This window comes from Gymnodraco acuticeps, unplaced genomic scaffold (genome assembly GCF_902827175.1).
Source record: "Gymnodraco acuticeps unplaced genomic scaffold, fGymAcu1.1, whole genome shotgun sequence".
NCBI classification, from domain to species: domain Eukaryota; kingdom Metazoa; phylum Chordata; class Actinopteri; order Perciformes; family Bathydraconidae; genus Gymnodraco; species Gymnodraco acuticeps.
Window position 1 is genome coordinate 311,471 of NW_022990548.1, and position 14,893 is coordinate 326,363.

General features: G+C 37.6%; 1 protein-coding gene across 2 annotated transcripts; it reads right to left on the minus strand.

Annotated features, from left to right (window-relative positions):
• Positions 1-4,760: 4,760 nt before the first annotated feature.
• On the minus strand, positions 4,761-12,129 carry pgap4 (post-GPI attachment to proteins GalNAc transferase 4). Of its 2 annotated transcripts, XM_034227368.1 has the most exons (3): positions 12,069-12,108; positions 9,373-9,455; positions 4,761-9,270 (listed from the first exon to the last, which is right to left on the minus strand). In XM_034227368.1, exon 3 carries the CDS (start codon positions 9,253-9,255, stop codon positions 8,065-8,067), a length of 1,191 nt encoding a protein of 396 aa, XP_034083259.1. In that variant the 5' UTR covers positions 9,256-9,270; positions 9,373-9,455; positions 12,069-12,108; the 3' UTR covers positions 4,761-8,064. The 2 variants fall into 2 exon arrangements, with proteins under 2 accessions (XP_034083259.1, XP_034083258.1); XM_034227367.1 differs by having other exon boundaries at positions 4,761-9,455; positions 12,069-12,129.
• Between the last annotated feature and the right edge of the window lie 2,764 nt (positions 12,130-14,893).

Consider the following 14,893-nt stretch of genomic DNA (forward strand, 5'->3'; position numbering starts at 1 on the left):
TTGATCAATGATTGTCCTTTAAATCATTATGCAAGTTATTCCTACTTAGATTTACATTTATACATATACAATCATTTCTCGTCTTCAATCACCTTTCTTCATTCTCATATTTTTCCAAAAAAGTGTTTCTGTACATCCTTTTAAACTGAATTATGCTTGTGCTTTGTTTTAACTCCTGCTCCAAACCATTCCATAAAATCACCCCACAGATTGTTAAACTCATACTTCTCAGAGTTGTTCTGACCTTGAGTTGTTTAAAATGTAGATTTCCTCTCAAAGTATACCCACTCTCTCTGTCTACGAACAATGTTTTTAATTTCCTAGGAAGTAGATTATGTCTGGCTCTGTACATGATTTGTGCCGTTTTAAATTTAACCAGATCAATGAACTTCAATATGTGTGACTTCAAAAATAATACATTAGTGTGTTCAAGATATCCAACATTATTGATAACTCTTATAGCCCTTTTTTGTAATGTGCATAACGGCTGTAGGTTGGTTTTGTACGTGTTTCCCCAAATCTCCACACAGTAAATCAGATATGGCAATATTAGTGTGTTATATAGAGTATGCAATGAGTTATAGTCCAGAATGTATCTGGCTTTTCCCAATATTGCGATAGTTTTAGCCAGTTTTGCTTTTACATGAGCGATATGAGGTTTCCAGCTGATTTTGTGGTCTAAAACCACACCAAGGAACTTCATTTCATATACTCTTTCTATGTGTATGTTATCTAGTATTAATTGTATCTGTGGATTTGTTTTAGGTTTTCAACAAATTCAACAAATTGTTGTCTGTTGCTTAAATAATCTCTCACCCAGTTTAATCCCACCCCTCTGATGCCATACCGTTCCAGTTTCATCAGTAAAATATTGTGATGGTGTCAAATGCTTTTTGTAAGTCTATAAATATTCCCACTGCTTGTTTTTTATTGTCCATGCAGTTTGCTATTTCCTCACTTAATTCCATTAGTGCCATAGATGTTGATCTATCTTTCCTGAATCCATATTGACTGTCGTCCAAAAGCTGATGTGTTTCCATGAAACTGTGCCGCGGAAAACTGTACAAATCCCGTTTCAATAATTCCCCTCTACTCTAAAGTCGCATCTAAAACGTGATCTGATCTAGCTGTATATATTTTGTTATTTTTGATTGTTATATTCAATCTCACTAGCTACAGGCATGTTTGAAGCTTGTAAAGGGAAGATGACAGCTCTCACTGGCCACTCTGCTGTTCCTCAGCGCCGCCCCCCCTCCCTCCAGCTGAAATTATGAATGTAAGGTGCTAATCATAGATAACACGGCAGGGTCGGTTACAGTTTGTTTTTATCTGCTTTCAAATAAGCAAAGTCTTGGCTTTCAGAATATTAAACTTGTTTCGGCAAATTCAGATGATAAATACAACTTTGAAGCTTCGGCATAATTACAAGCGGAGAACGGAGTAGCTTAACGTCAAAGCAGGTATAAAAACAGCCGGTGTTTCTTGTGAGTGCAGTAATCCAAACGAAAATATCTTCCCTCCGTAGTATTTTGATCATTTGCTCCGCTAATAATCAATCATGATGATTGATGATGAGAAATGATGGATTCCAGAGAAGAGAAAACTTTAAAGGCCTTTTTCTCAAAATGATGACTCTGTAACAGTCATTATATAATGTGACATATTTTGCTTAATATTTGGAGTACAAAAACAATCCTGATATCATTAGAAAGCTAGGAATCAAAATGTGTCTTCGGGTCAATGCGACTGATTTCGATGGAGCAGCAGGTCACTTTGCATTAGGTAAAATAAAGCAGGCAGACATAACAGGAAGAATATGTACATTTTAACCCAATCAAATAGGACATTGTCACACCATTCAAATGTATCCATGTAAATTACAACCAATAAAAAAGCTTAGATTTGTTTATTTGTTACATTGTTTACTTTATTTGTTACGTTGTTCTGTGTGTGTCAGTCGTTAACCTAGAGATAATATATACACTTGCAAACATGTCAGAAGAACCAGCACAGAAGAAAACTAAATACAGTCAATCTAAACTTAAATTTAACAACTGGAAGGTCACATCCCTGACATCCACATCTCCGGAGCCTGGACCTTCATCAATCATAGAAACAGCGAAGCCAGATGAACCCAAAAGCAGCACCTCTGCGGCCGCAGAAACTGTCAAAACCGCCGCCGCCCCCACCGCCGCCGTCGTTGAACCGAAACAGGCTGGTTCCGACTGCATGGAGGTTTGTTGTCGGGACATTGAGACGGGTAAAGCTGTACAGCTAACTATCGGAAAAAAGGAGACCGCTAGTAGATTATTTGAGCAAAGAGAAGGTACTTCAACGCAGAATGGTACAAAAACAGAGAGTGGTTCATTCTTTGCAAAACCACTAAACGATAGTGATAAATTGCGATGTTAACAACCTCATGATAACCTCATATTTTTTTAACTTAGGATCATACCTGTGTTTAGTCTAGAAAAAGGTAAATGTGTGCATTTTATTATAAAGTTGTGTATATTTACAGACTATTGCAAAATCTAAGAAGCTTATAAACATCAGGTTTAAAACTAAAAGAGCTTTACAAAAAAGTAACACAATTAAAGATGTTTGGAGTTTTATTTGAGTTATTCATTTACATTTTTTGTCTAAGAGATGCTGATTTGAAACCGTTGTTAGGCCTACATACAGTTACGCATTTCCTGTTTCTGCTGGAGAGAGGGGAGTTTGTCCCAAAGCTTGCTGCTGTATTTACACCCTATACTGACAGGAGGGAGCCTCATGTGTCACTCCACGGAGTTCACTCCGTCACGGAGGGTGTGTGTGTAGGTGTAGGGCGTGGTTTGGGATTGGGCCATACACACGCACCTTTTTTGGCCCCCCCACTTCTAAAATGAATCCGGCGCGCCTGCCTGAGACCCACTATTTACAATGCTGTTTCACATTGTTGTGTATGTAGTAAATAAAAGCTTTAAATTCCTCGAAACTGGGAACCAATGAGCATCAATACATATATTTATTTATTTCCTATTTATATATGATTTTCTATTCAATTTTTGCAGCAAACTCTGAGAAGCTGTTTGTCATAGCGTTAGAACTATTAACGAAGCACTTTTATACTAATAAAGGACTGGCTTACCTAAAGCCAGTTGAGTAGCACTTGAAATGTTTGGCTCTATGAAACCTGATGTACTTATATGATTCTGTTTTCTTCAAGGTTGTGTCTTCCTGGTCGAATGTACTTATTGTAAGTCGCTTTGGACAAAAGCGTCAGCTAAATGCAATGTAATGTAATTTAAAACACCTTTTGCTGTATTGTTCCCGCAAGGTGAAACTAATAAATACAACAAAAACGTCTATGCCTTGTCTGGACAATGGATTAATTACCGGCTCTGATCTGCGTAAGATCTGCGTAAGATCTGCTAACTGGTGCCTCAGTGGCCTTTTGAAACGTTGTTGTTGTTGACAAATAGCCACTACAACATCTGTTTTGGAAGTAAGCATCTGGTTGCGGTCAATTCGTTTTTGGGCTAACGTTTGTTTTTCGAACTTTATTTTGAGGCATTGAATGCAGCACAAGGTGTCATGTGATCCATGTGACTCAAAGCAGCTGGATAACGGAAACGGAGAGAGGGAGACATTTAAAGACCAAAAACACTGAATGGAAATGTGGACGGTATTCATTTACACAATAATACGAGTATCTGTGTCTGAACAAATGTGAAGAATAAATAATAAAGGACAGCCATTGATTGGACAGTGAAGGTGCAGAGCATGCAAACGATTACCTACACGTCACAATGGACACGTTCAGGACCCTGTAAACTCATCTGGTTCTGTTGAAATGAAACACTTGAATGTCTCTGCTTCTGAATGAAGCCCATCTTTAAAAAAAAAACGTTTTGCAGTTACATTTATTCTAATTGAATATGACTCAGGAAAAGTATTCTTACTTGTGTGTCACTGTGAAAGTCATTTTTTCCTTTTGTATTACCACCACGTAAAGAGGCAGTGTGCAGGATTTAGTGGCATCTAGTGTTGTGATTTCAGCATTGCAACACTGCAACTGAATACTCTCATGCATTTTGGGTTTTTATATTGTAGTATTTGTGAGGATCTACAGCCCCCTGCTGGTCACTCTGAAATCATCATAACCAATGGTTCCCAACCTTTTTCTTTAAAAGTCCCCCCACACATACCTGTCAGATGCATCCTGGGACATCTTCTTTACATCCATCTGTCCAAACTTGATGTCATTGAACACTTATATATTGTATTTACACTTGTATGCAATATAGTTACAGTATACAATCACAAATATCCCTGTTTAAGTGTGTGTGTTTGTGCAAATGTACACTTTAATTATAATGGCAGAAGATAGGGTAGATACCATAATTCAACCATTTATCCATTTTAACTTTATTTCTTATTGCTTGCCTACTTGTCATGCACTCACACACATATGTCTCGTTAAGAATATTACAACAAACTATACAACACACTGCAGCAAAGGGGAAAACCCCCAAAAGCAAAACAATACTTATTTATTATACATATACTAATTGGATTATTTCCTGCACTTTATTTTGTTATTAGTGTATGTAAGTATGAATGCTGCGTGTCTTTGTTGTATGTTGTCTATTCTGAATGTTTTGATGGCACCTTAAAATGAGTAGCTTTACTCTTCTCATTGTACTTGTATAAGGACAATACATTTTACTAGTTTAGTCTAATCTAATCTACTCCAATAAAAACTTCCAGACAACCAAGACATTTCAAACGTTGTGATTTATTGTGGTTTAAATGTAGTCACGTGAAAAGGTATATTGAACACAAAAACAAAATGTGATTTGCATCACCCTGCAGTCACCAGAATAATACTCACTTTATTATTTTAAAATGTCAGATTTCACCAATATATAATATATATATAGAGAAGTTGTAATCCATCTTTGGTTCATTGGAGCTTTCAGGCATAATGGCTGATCATTTGATGCTTACATTCAAATTATACATAAAGTATAAATGTCCTTAGATGTTATTAATATGCAACAAAGTGATGGGATAGAAAATAAACACCAAACACACAGAACAAAAATATTCAAAATCTTAAATCTTGAATACAACTTCATATTAAATGTTGAAGTGAAGAGGATGAACACATTTGGATGATTACTTCAAACTATACAATATTACATATAAAAGGCAGAAATCACAAAATTAAACCCTAAACGCATTTTTTAATCCTTAAATTTGAATATAAGCATTGAAGCATATTTCCTCTGCAGATACATTAGCAGCAAACAGCGTGGAGGAACTTAACACTTTATATAAAATGATTTCATTTGAGCTTCAGCTGATCTGATAAAGTATCTGAATAAACCATCAAAAAGTAAAATATACACTGAAGTACGAGGAGATATTTAATTTATAATAAACTAATATATTTTATTCTAACAATCATCTCAAAACTATTTTATATTTATTTATTCTATAAAATAATTAAAACTGTGTATTTCTCTTATATAGTGACTCTTTAAATAAAGTGCAATTTAAATGTTATCAGTCAGAAATAAGGCAAGCTGAAACAAATAATGTTTATGATCAATATAAGGTGCCAAAATAAAATCTGAATTATATAGTTTACAGTTGAGAGATTTCATAAACAATATCTAGTATGAAGGCTTTTTATATATTCTAGTTAATAGTACGATCAAGACATGTTCAAAGTGTCATGGGTTGACCCAAGTTATAATTTGGCAGTATATAAATTAGGTTGACTTTTATTATTAATAATTCTCTTTGTAAACATACTGCTGAATATTCGGTCCGGAAAAAAACCACATTTGTAATTTGGAAATAATGAATCTGTGAAACTCTTTGAGGCAAATTCAGTGATTTTCCAGCATATCTTTGAATTTCTACATTTATAAAAACATTATTTTGTTTGCTTATCTCTAACATACTGTCACAGTGGAGTGGCAACATGATAAATGTCTGAATATCATATATTTACTTCCACATTTAGCTAAATATTATTTGTTTTCTACTCGTATAGAGTCAGATTGATACCACTCTCATGTCTGTATGGTATATCCAACATTAGACCAAAGTTAATCCAACCTTTAAGCTAACATTAAGCTATAAATTAAGCTATAAATTAAGCTAACATTAAGCTAACCTTTGACTAATGTTAAGCTAACATTAAACTGAGAATAAGCTAACATTAAGCTAAGAATAAGATAATGTTACGCTAACATTAGGCCAAGATTAAGCTAAGAATAAGCTAACATTAAGCTAACGTTAAGCTAACATTATTATCATCATTTTTCAGTATGAAGGTTTGTTCGTGTCACTGCTGCACTACTAAACATACATTTTGAGGTACTATCAATGTGGTTCTGCTTTTGAAGACTTACTGTATCTCCTACAGCAATACCGTGACAATGTAATATTGCTTTACTATATTCTGTTGAACCACAAAGAAGGTAAAGGGTCATAATCAGAAAATCCAGATATCATCTTGTCCTCAAACATTATTAAGATTCTATCAGTGAATCCTGGATTAGAAAGACTGCTAAGGCATGCAACCTTTCTTCCTTACATTTATCTCCTAAAAGATTTGTTCATTGTGTTTTTTTTTAAATACAACTTCCTGATTCCAAACATGACGTGGCTGACTGAAAAGTCAACTTAACCTGTTCTAAGAAAGATAAACTGCAGGTTTCCAGAAAAGGTTTCTGAAAGTAGGCTGATGTGGTGTTTGAATGTCTGATTGGTAATCACTCAGGGATGTTTAAAACCAGTGAGAAAAGTTAGTTTTACAAAATGAAACTCACAATGAACTTCTGATATGGTTATGACCTCAGCTCAGATGCTAACATCCAAAACTACATATCTCCTAACTCTTTTTATCCTTAGATCAACTAGTGCCAATGAAGAACAAGCCTATTCTAAAACTGTTAAATGCTGGCCTATGGTACTTGTAGTTTTCTTGAGAACCACCCATATAAAATTCACACTCCACATTGCACTTCCTCGTGTCCTGAGCAAACCGAGCCATTCACCTCGTCCAACGTGTCTATTGCATTGACTTTGTGTGTAATTGCGAGCAAAAATGTGGCTTCTTGTTTGGTGTGAACACAGTTAGTAGATCCAGCAACCATTTAACATTCCTAAATCCAGCGTTTATGCAACTTTAGCCTACCCAGCATCCATATCGTTCGTATATTCAGCAACCAGCAACACAAGTCAAAACAGTAGTAAATGAGCCGCGGTCTGCACACGATATCATATGGTCGACTCAATCTGAAAAGCCATACAAAGTTAAACTATATATATTGCGTGTCAAAATTGCACATTTTTAATTCAACTTATGTCTATATAAATATGTTTTTTTTTTTGTTCAATGGTAGTGCAAATGTCAAAAAACGAAATGTCCCCGTGGGATTAATAAAGTATGTTGATTGATGCACAACACTTCTATAAATTATTAAATGCTGTTGTCCACCAACCTTAGTTTTAAAAAGGTTTGGGTGTACAAACAGTGAATGAATCCTTTAATAATCACACCATTTCCATCATATCCATGAAACGTGGTAAGGAAATCCATCTTTATGCTCTTAAAGGCTTTTGTTTAGGAGGATGACGATCATGGTGGAAATAGTTCATGACCCCAGGCAGTAGATAAACATTTAGACCCTCACCTGAACACTAAACCTGAAGGAGAGAAAAGTGATTAAAGAAGATTTCCAGCAGTGATGATGACGATTGATCTCTATTTGAAAACAAAGCTCAGTTGAAGTGGTTCATGTGATTTGCTGGTGAACACATGTATACGTGTATCAACTTCACAAGCCGTGAATTGCAACCTTCACATCTAAAAATACCAACCAAATCAAACATTTGATTCATTTCCCCTCCTGGAGCCTTGTTGACTTCCCTCCTGCAAATCACAAAACCGATATTCTCTGAGCGTTGTCTTCGAATGTATGAAGAGTCTGGCAGGAGACACAACAGAAAGGAAAAGTAGAACCAAGTTAGGAGAAACCTGATGAAATCCAGCGTCCATTTTCACAGCAGTCTGGGCTTTAATGGGTTGCCCCTGACCGAGGAAAAGGCCCCGATGTGGGTGATGAGGTTGGGCTCCACGCTGTGAGCCCTTTCCCCGGGGATCGTCCTCGCCATCTGATACAGAACAATGTCTTTGGCGTTCCCCTTGACGCAGAACGAGCCGTCCAGATACTCCGCCGCCCTGAGCGAGGAGTTTCCGGGGAAGAGCATGGCCGGCGTGCAGCACTCTGTGGCCGGGGAGACGGCGTAGAGCTGTGGGGAAAACCTCCGAACCTCCAGCAGGTAGTGCCGCCCCAGAAGCTCTATGGCAGCCATGAAGTAGAGGGTGAAGAAGAGGAGATGGGTGACCGATAGCGTGAAGGAGAAGGAGCAGGGGTTCCAGTAAGAAAAGCTGAGGAGAAGAGCCGTCGCTCCAACAAGTCCGAGTCCAACCCACTCCAGGATGCGGTAAGGCTCGGGGTTCCAGTATCGCTGCAGCCTCTCCGGGTGATACAGCTTCACGTAGAGAGTCTGGAAGGCAAACGTACGGGACAGCAGGTGCTTTACGACGGTGAAGAAGTCCTGTTTGGGCAAAGCGTCGTCCTCCAGGACCACTATGTTCTTGGGCTGCACCAGCTCCCATCCCTTGCGGAGACAAAACACGTAGTCCCTCTTCTCCCTCTCGAAGGTGTTGACTGAATCCCTGTTCCTCCGCTTCTCCAGAGGGGAACGCCGGATCACCTTGAAGTAGTCCTCGAGAATCTTGGCATCTTGGTTTTCCTGTGGACCGCTTTCCACGTCGCAGACCAACACCTCTGCACACCGCTGCGATCCACAGCTTACCAGAAGGCCGCTCATCTGTCGCATCACCTGCAGCAGGTAGTGGAAGTCCCGCCCCTCATTTCGTTGCACTGAAACTACGATAACCAGCAGCTCGGGGTTCTGGGCGATGTCGTTGAACCTGGACGATGCTGTGGTGGAAGTGCTCTGCCAGAACTGAAGCGCGTCCTGGCCTCGGACAAGGCCTTCGTGCAGGACCTCCTCACTCATGGAGTCCAGGTACATAGTCTTGATGAAGTAGTAAGAGTAAAGCAGGCGATGGCAGCACAAAGGGAGGATGACGCAAAACGTGATGACGGACAGGACCAGGGCTTGAGTGACGGTGTTGGACCATCGCAAGTGTTGACTGAACAACGTTTTCCATCGAGGCATTGATGTAATATGCGGCTGGAAGCACACAAATGAAAAGAAGAGGTTCAGGTCAACATGTGCGTCATCCCAACAGGAAGCTTGCTTTAGAAAAACCCTCAGCAGTGAAACCTGATGAACCTGATCAGCTGTTGGCACGTCTTCTTGTAAATATAGATGTGAGTTTCAGCTCAGCGTTGGATCCCGTGCCTCAGCTCTGGTGTCTGTAGAAAGAGAAAAAAGGACGTTTTCTCAGTAATTGTTATCAACTGATGTTAATTTGCAGTAAACAAGGAAACCCACAGCCCCAGGCTACAGATCAAAATCATATCCCGTGGAAAATAATAACCCTGTCTTTCATAACCATTTTCATACTTTCTTATGTGGATTTTGGATATATTCTATAATAATAACTTTATCTATAAAGCAAGCAAATACAAAAACGGATGTAAAAACAATCATATGGTTGACAGGACATTGTTTTACTGATATTCAATCACAACAATGGTTACGTGAAAGACATGCAGACTGGCATACAACATTTGTCAGTAGCAAACAACAACATCAGGTGACATAGCAAACCAACAAGAGCAGCGTACACAAGCAGAAAGACAAGCAATACAAAACAGAAACAGCTAACAAGAACATGCATAGAACCACTTTAACTCGCAGACAGACAGACGTTAGATAACTTCAGTGGTTAGGGGAGCTGCATCAACAAGAATGGCCATAATAGAGTTCTTAAAGGCTGACTTGGGGATAAAAACGTCTAGTTTCAGTATTTTTTGCAGATTGTTCAAGTTGTGGCTGCAGCAGACCAGGGAGAGGACCGACTGAATACTGTACTTGTTTTGGGAACTTTCCACAGGATACGGAGAGCAGATTGGGGGTTGTAAGTAGAAGATTTAGTTTGAAACAAGTAAAAAAGGAAGGGGGAGGGGAGGGGAGGGGAATGCCAAACCAAGGAGTTTTTTTTAAAGGGGCCGTATACTATGCTCATTTTCAGACAGGCCGTGAAACAAATGAGGGGGGAGGGAACACAGACATGTTAGCCTCTGCAGGCTATTTAAATGCACACACATCTACATAACACACTACAGGAAAGGGATAACCCCAAAAGCATAATAGGGCTAATTTAGTAAGCATTAATATTTTCATAAAATGAATATTACGTGTTGTAAAGATGGCCAGATAACGGAGGAATAAAGACGGTAGTGGTGTGATTTCAATGGAGCTTTTTTTGGATTTAAATAAACAAAATATAACAGCTTCAAAGCCGTTTTATACAAGTGTGTTTTGAATATGTTTTGCATTAATTCAGCAAGCCTGATTTCCTCAGACAGGGCGTTTCCAAAGTCTTGAAGCTCCAACAAAAAGTGCACAGTTGTTAGCTTACGTTTTTAGCCGTGACTTTGGAATGAACAACAGGATATTGCCAGATAAGGAGATGCTAACCCAGATAGGTAATAATTAAAATCTAAAATACACAGGAAGCAAAGTAAAGTACAGTAGCTTAATTAGGTGTAATTTGGTCACATGTTTTCAGAGTTAAGTTCTGAGCTGCAGCATTTTATGTGAAAAGAGACGTGTGTGCAGGGAGTGGCAATAGTTGAGACGTGTTGAAACAAAAGCGTAATCAACTTTCTCAAGATTGGAGAATGACACATATATTGGATTTGGTGATATTCCAAAACTGACAAAAACAGGATTAATGGAGTTAACATAAAATGGAAGTACAGTCTTAATATTAAAAAACATGTCATGTATATTTTATCACATAAAGCTACAATAATAAACATGGCAGCTTAGATATGTCATGGAACCACCACGAATAGTTGGGGGTTTAATGCCTTGTTTACAGGCATCTTTGCAGCTACACAATAGGTAGACTCTCCTTTAGACTGTTTTATGTATTTCTGGTTAGACTTCTTCGTCACAGTAGCCTTTGCACAAAGACAAGAACAATGTCAACAATTGGAAAATAATCTCCTCAGTCAGTTTGAAAAGGGGGAGGAATTACACCACAACTATTCTGTCATTCATATGAGTATGTGCTTAAGATAAGAGGGTATTTATGCTCCCAGCCCCAGGGTGCTATGTTTCCTATCCTAATAGGTATTCCCCAGGGCTAACATGTTGAAATCACCTATAGGATATAGCATTAAGGTTTGAAGGCCATGAGCAAGATAGTATTTCTTGACTTTAAACATTGGTATCCCTACAGTCGCTGAATGGATCATTTTACTATTGAAGCTGCATTTACAACATCCATGTCCTTGTTGAACCTATTTTACAAGTCTCTTAAAAATGTGGACCCTGTGAACACATCCCTCCCTTAAGATAAAAACATGTTAACATGTCCTTTAAAGGGGACAGACATAAGGGTTTTAAACCTATAAATGATCTAACTCTTAAGAATCTGTGCCCTCCAGCTATTTCACACATACCTACCTTTACAGTCTGTTTATTATAAGGTATTTAATTTCTTTTAAAGCCACAAGTACGCTACATTAAGCTGACGCGTGTTTCTGAATAAACAACAACAATGAAAACGGACGACAGCATAATGCTAATGAATCACCACATTAATCCTACCACCGACTATCACATTAAACACCTGAATGGCGAGTTATATTAGATCAGACAGTTAATTTTTATTAGGACGTTTCCGGGTGTCCACAATGTTAGATAAAAGACCACCGTCCTGCTGAATAAACTCTGACATAAGAAAGGGGGTTTGGCAACAGCATAGCAGATATACACACATACATTCTGGTGAAACAATGTGAAGTGTAATGTAGTATTTCAGGAGATAATAACAGGAAAAGTAGACTCACGGTGAGTTGGAAGTAGCTGCTGTTCGCTGGCCGCTGCCATGTCTCAGGTACGGTAGTAGAGGCGCACGTCAAATACCGTAAAGCAGCGGAGACTGGCGCACATATTTGCGGCATCTGACCAGCGGGGGGCACTGCAGCACCTTCACTTTCACAGGCTTCCAAACTTTTTTCACCGAGGGCCACATACAGAAAAATATACGAAGGGCTGTGCCACTCCCTAGAGGTATATTGCCTCATAAGTTCCGTTATAAGTTGGAAAAATCAATCCAATGTAGGTAAATTATTCTTGATATTTGAGAAAAACGGCCTACATCACAGCTCTCCATAGGGTTTCATTTATTTTGTTAGCAGCTCATTCCTTAAATCAGAAGCTTCAGATTGCCTATAATAAGAGGAAATATGAAGGGTATATTTCAAGGTTGTTATGAAAATAAGTTATTGGGCTTTTTTATTATCAACTTAGATTTGTTAGAACATGTTTTCAACTTAAATTGACTGAAGTTAATTATACTTAAGTCATTATACTTTTGGAATTTGCTGAGGGCCGATTTTGAGGGCCACATTTTGATCCCCGGGCCGTAGTTTGGACACCCCTGCTTTATTGTCATATGCTCAGGAGCTAGTGCAGATATGGCAATGCAAAACTGAAGTCCCAGACTCCTCCAACAATGCAACATAGTATATATATATATATATATATATATATATATATATATATATATATATATATATATATATATAAGACTTAAAACAATAAAACAAAGGTAAAAATTAAAATAAAATAGAAATAGTGCAAGAGAGTAGTGTTAGGGAAACTTCTGCAGCAATGGAGAGTCAGGACTCAGAGAGACACGAGGAGAGTTGGAGCTTTGATGTCAAACACGGATCTTTAATACAAGCATCGGCCGGAGAAATTCACAAGTCACACAGTCAAAGGTTCTGACTGCACGGGTGGGTTGCCATGTCAAATCTGCCCAGTATCTCTCTCGATAGCCCATTTAACTAGTTTACAGAGAGTTAAACCACATATTGGGGGATGGGGCGTTAACACCTGCACTGAATCACTTATCTGACTCTCAGGCTCTGTGACCGAGAGTTGACCGGTCATAAAACTGAGACTAAGTGCTGGAGCACATGTGAAATTAATGCAGATTAAGTAAACTATAAAGAGTAATATATAGTCAGAATTCCAATAAGCTGATAAGATAAAGAGGCAGAAAACATTACATTACATTACATTGCATTTAGCTGACGCTTTTATCCAAAGCGACTTACAATAAGTACATTCGACCAGGAAGACACAACCTTGACATTAGTGAGTTATTATTCATGCTGGAAATAAAAGTAGGTGCATTTACTCAGATACTGTACTTAAGGTGCACCATGAGGTACTTGTACTATACTTGAGTATTTCAATTTCATGCTACTTCTTATTTTTTACGTCACTTAAGTTTTTTTACTTTCCAAATTCAGGTTATTAATAAAAATGATTATTATTTTTGTTATTATTACTATTATTATATATGAAACTATAGGAGTATATAAACTTAGCTAAAATGAATTCAAACTTTACAGCTGCCAGCCTGCAACATTAAATATATATTATATTATTCCCATTGTAAAGTTACATAGCTTTAAGTGGTACACATATTTTTGCAATGCCTTAAAAATAGTCCTAAATATACAGATACATTCACATACAGGGCTTTATCAACATTATATCTTTACAAGCTCAATGATTTGACTACATTTTTGTTATCTGTACAATAATTGTTTAGTTTAATTTGAATAATAGTTGTAACATAATTATATATTAAGCATAGTCACAGAAATACAGAGGACATGTTTGTCTTTATCAGAAGTTTCATCTGTGGTTTTCACGTCAGAGTGAAGTTAACCAGCGTCAGACATCCTTCAGATCAGATCTGATATTCTGAAACAGCTCAGAGACAGATTGACCTCCTCAGACACAATAATTAGAAGACTTCACCATTAAAACCAATACACGAGAGGCACAAATGATTATAATGTGTTAATTAAAAGCTTTTAATAATTCCAGCATGGTAAAAAGCTATACATTATTAAAATACATGACTATTATCCAACATAAATACAATACAATGTGATTAAAAAATGGGAACACATTTTAAAACTTAAATACAATACAATTATTATAAATATGTTCAATTCAAATACCTTAATATTTGACAATATACACTTTTTTAGTTGTTGTTGCTATAAATGCAAATAACGTTTTTACTGGCCTTCAAAGTAACGCTGGAAAAGTTCATAAAAATGACAAAACAAACTTTATTATTTTTATTTTTCACATTCAGGGAGGTATTTTTTTTCTCCAAAATAATGAACTGTTTGGTCTCAACATTATGAGAGGGATGGAAGATGTCAGGTCTCTGTTGCGTATTTATCGTCCTTAATAAATTACAAACACGTATGTAAATATTTAAAAATAACTTTTTGGAAACACCTTTTGATTCCTTGCCAACGTTAAGTCTTGTTTCCTGACTGCAGTATTTGTGGTACTCTTAGTGAAAAGCAACCTGTTCACCTGGATCTCTTCAGCTCATAACTCTGAACACATTCCAATATGAAACAGCAAATCATAGTGACTGAATACATTCTGTAAAACAAGATGATCCAAACTGAACTGTTCACACGTTCCTCACAATAAAAATAGCTCTCATAGCTCACGTCTCTTTTTGAACTGCAGCCAGACACGCAGGCAGTTTCCTCACAGAGGCGTTTCAGCCCATCCGTCTTTGTCAGCTTTAACCGATCCACACCTGTCAGGTCTGTTTACTGCAAAC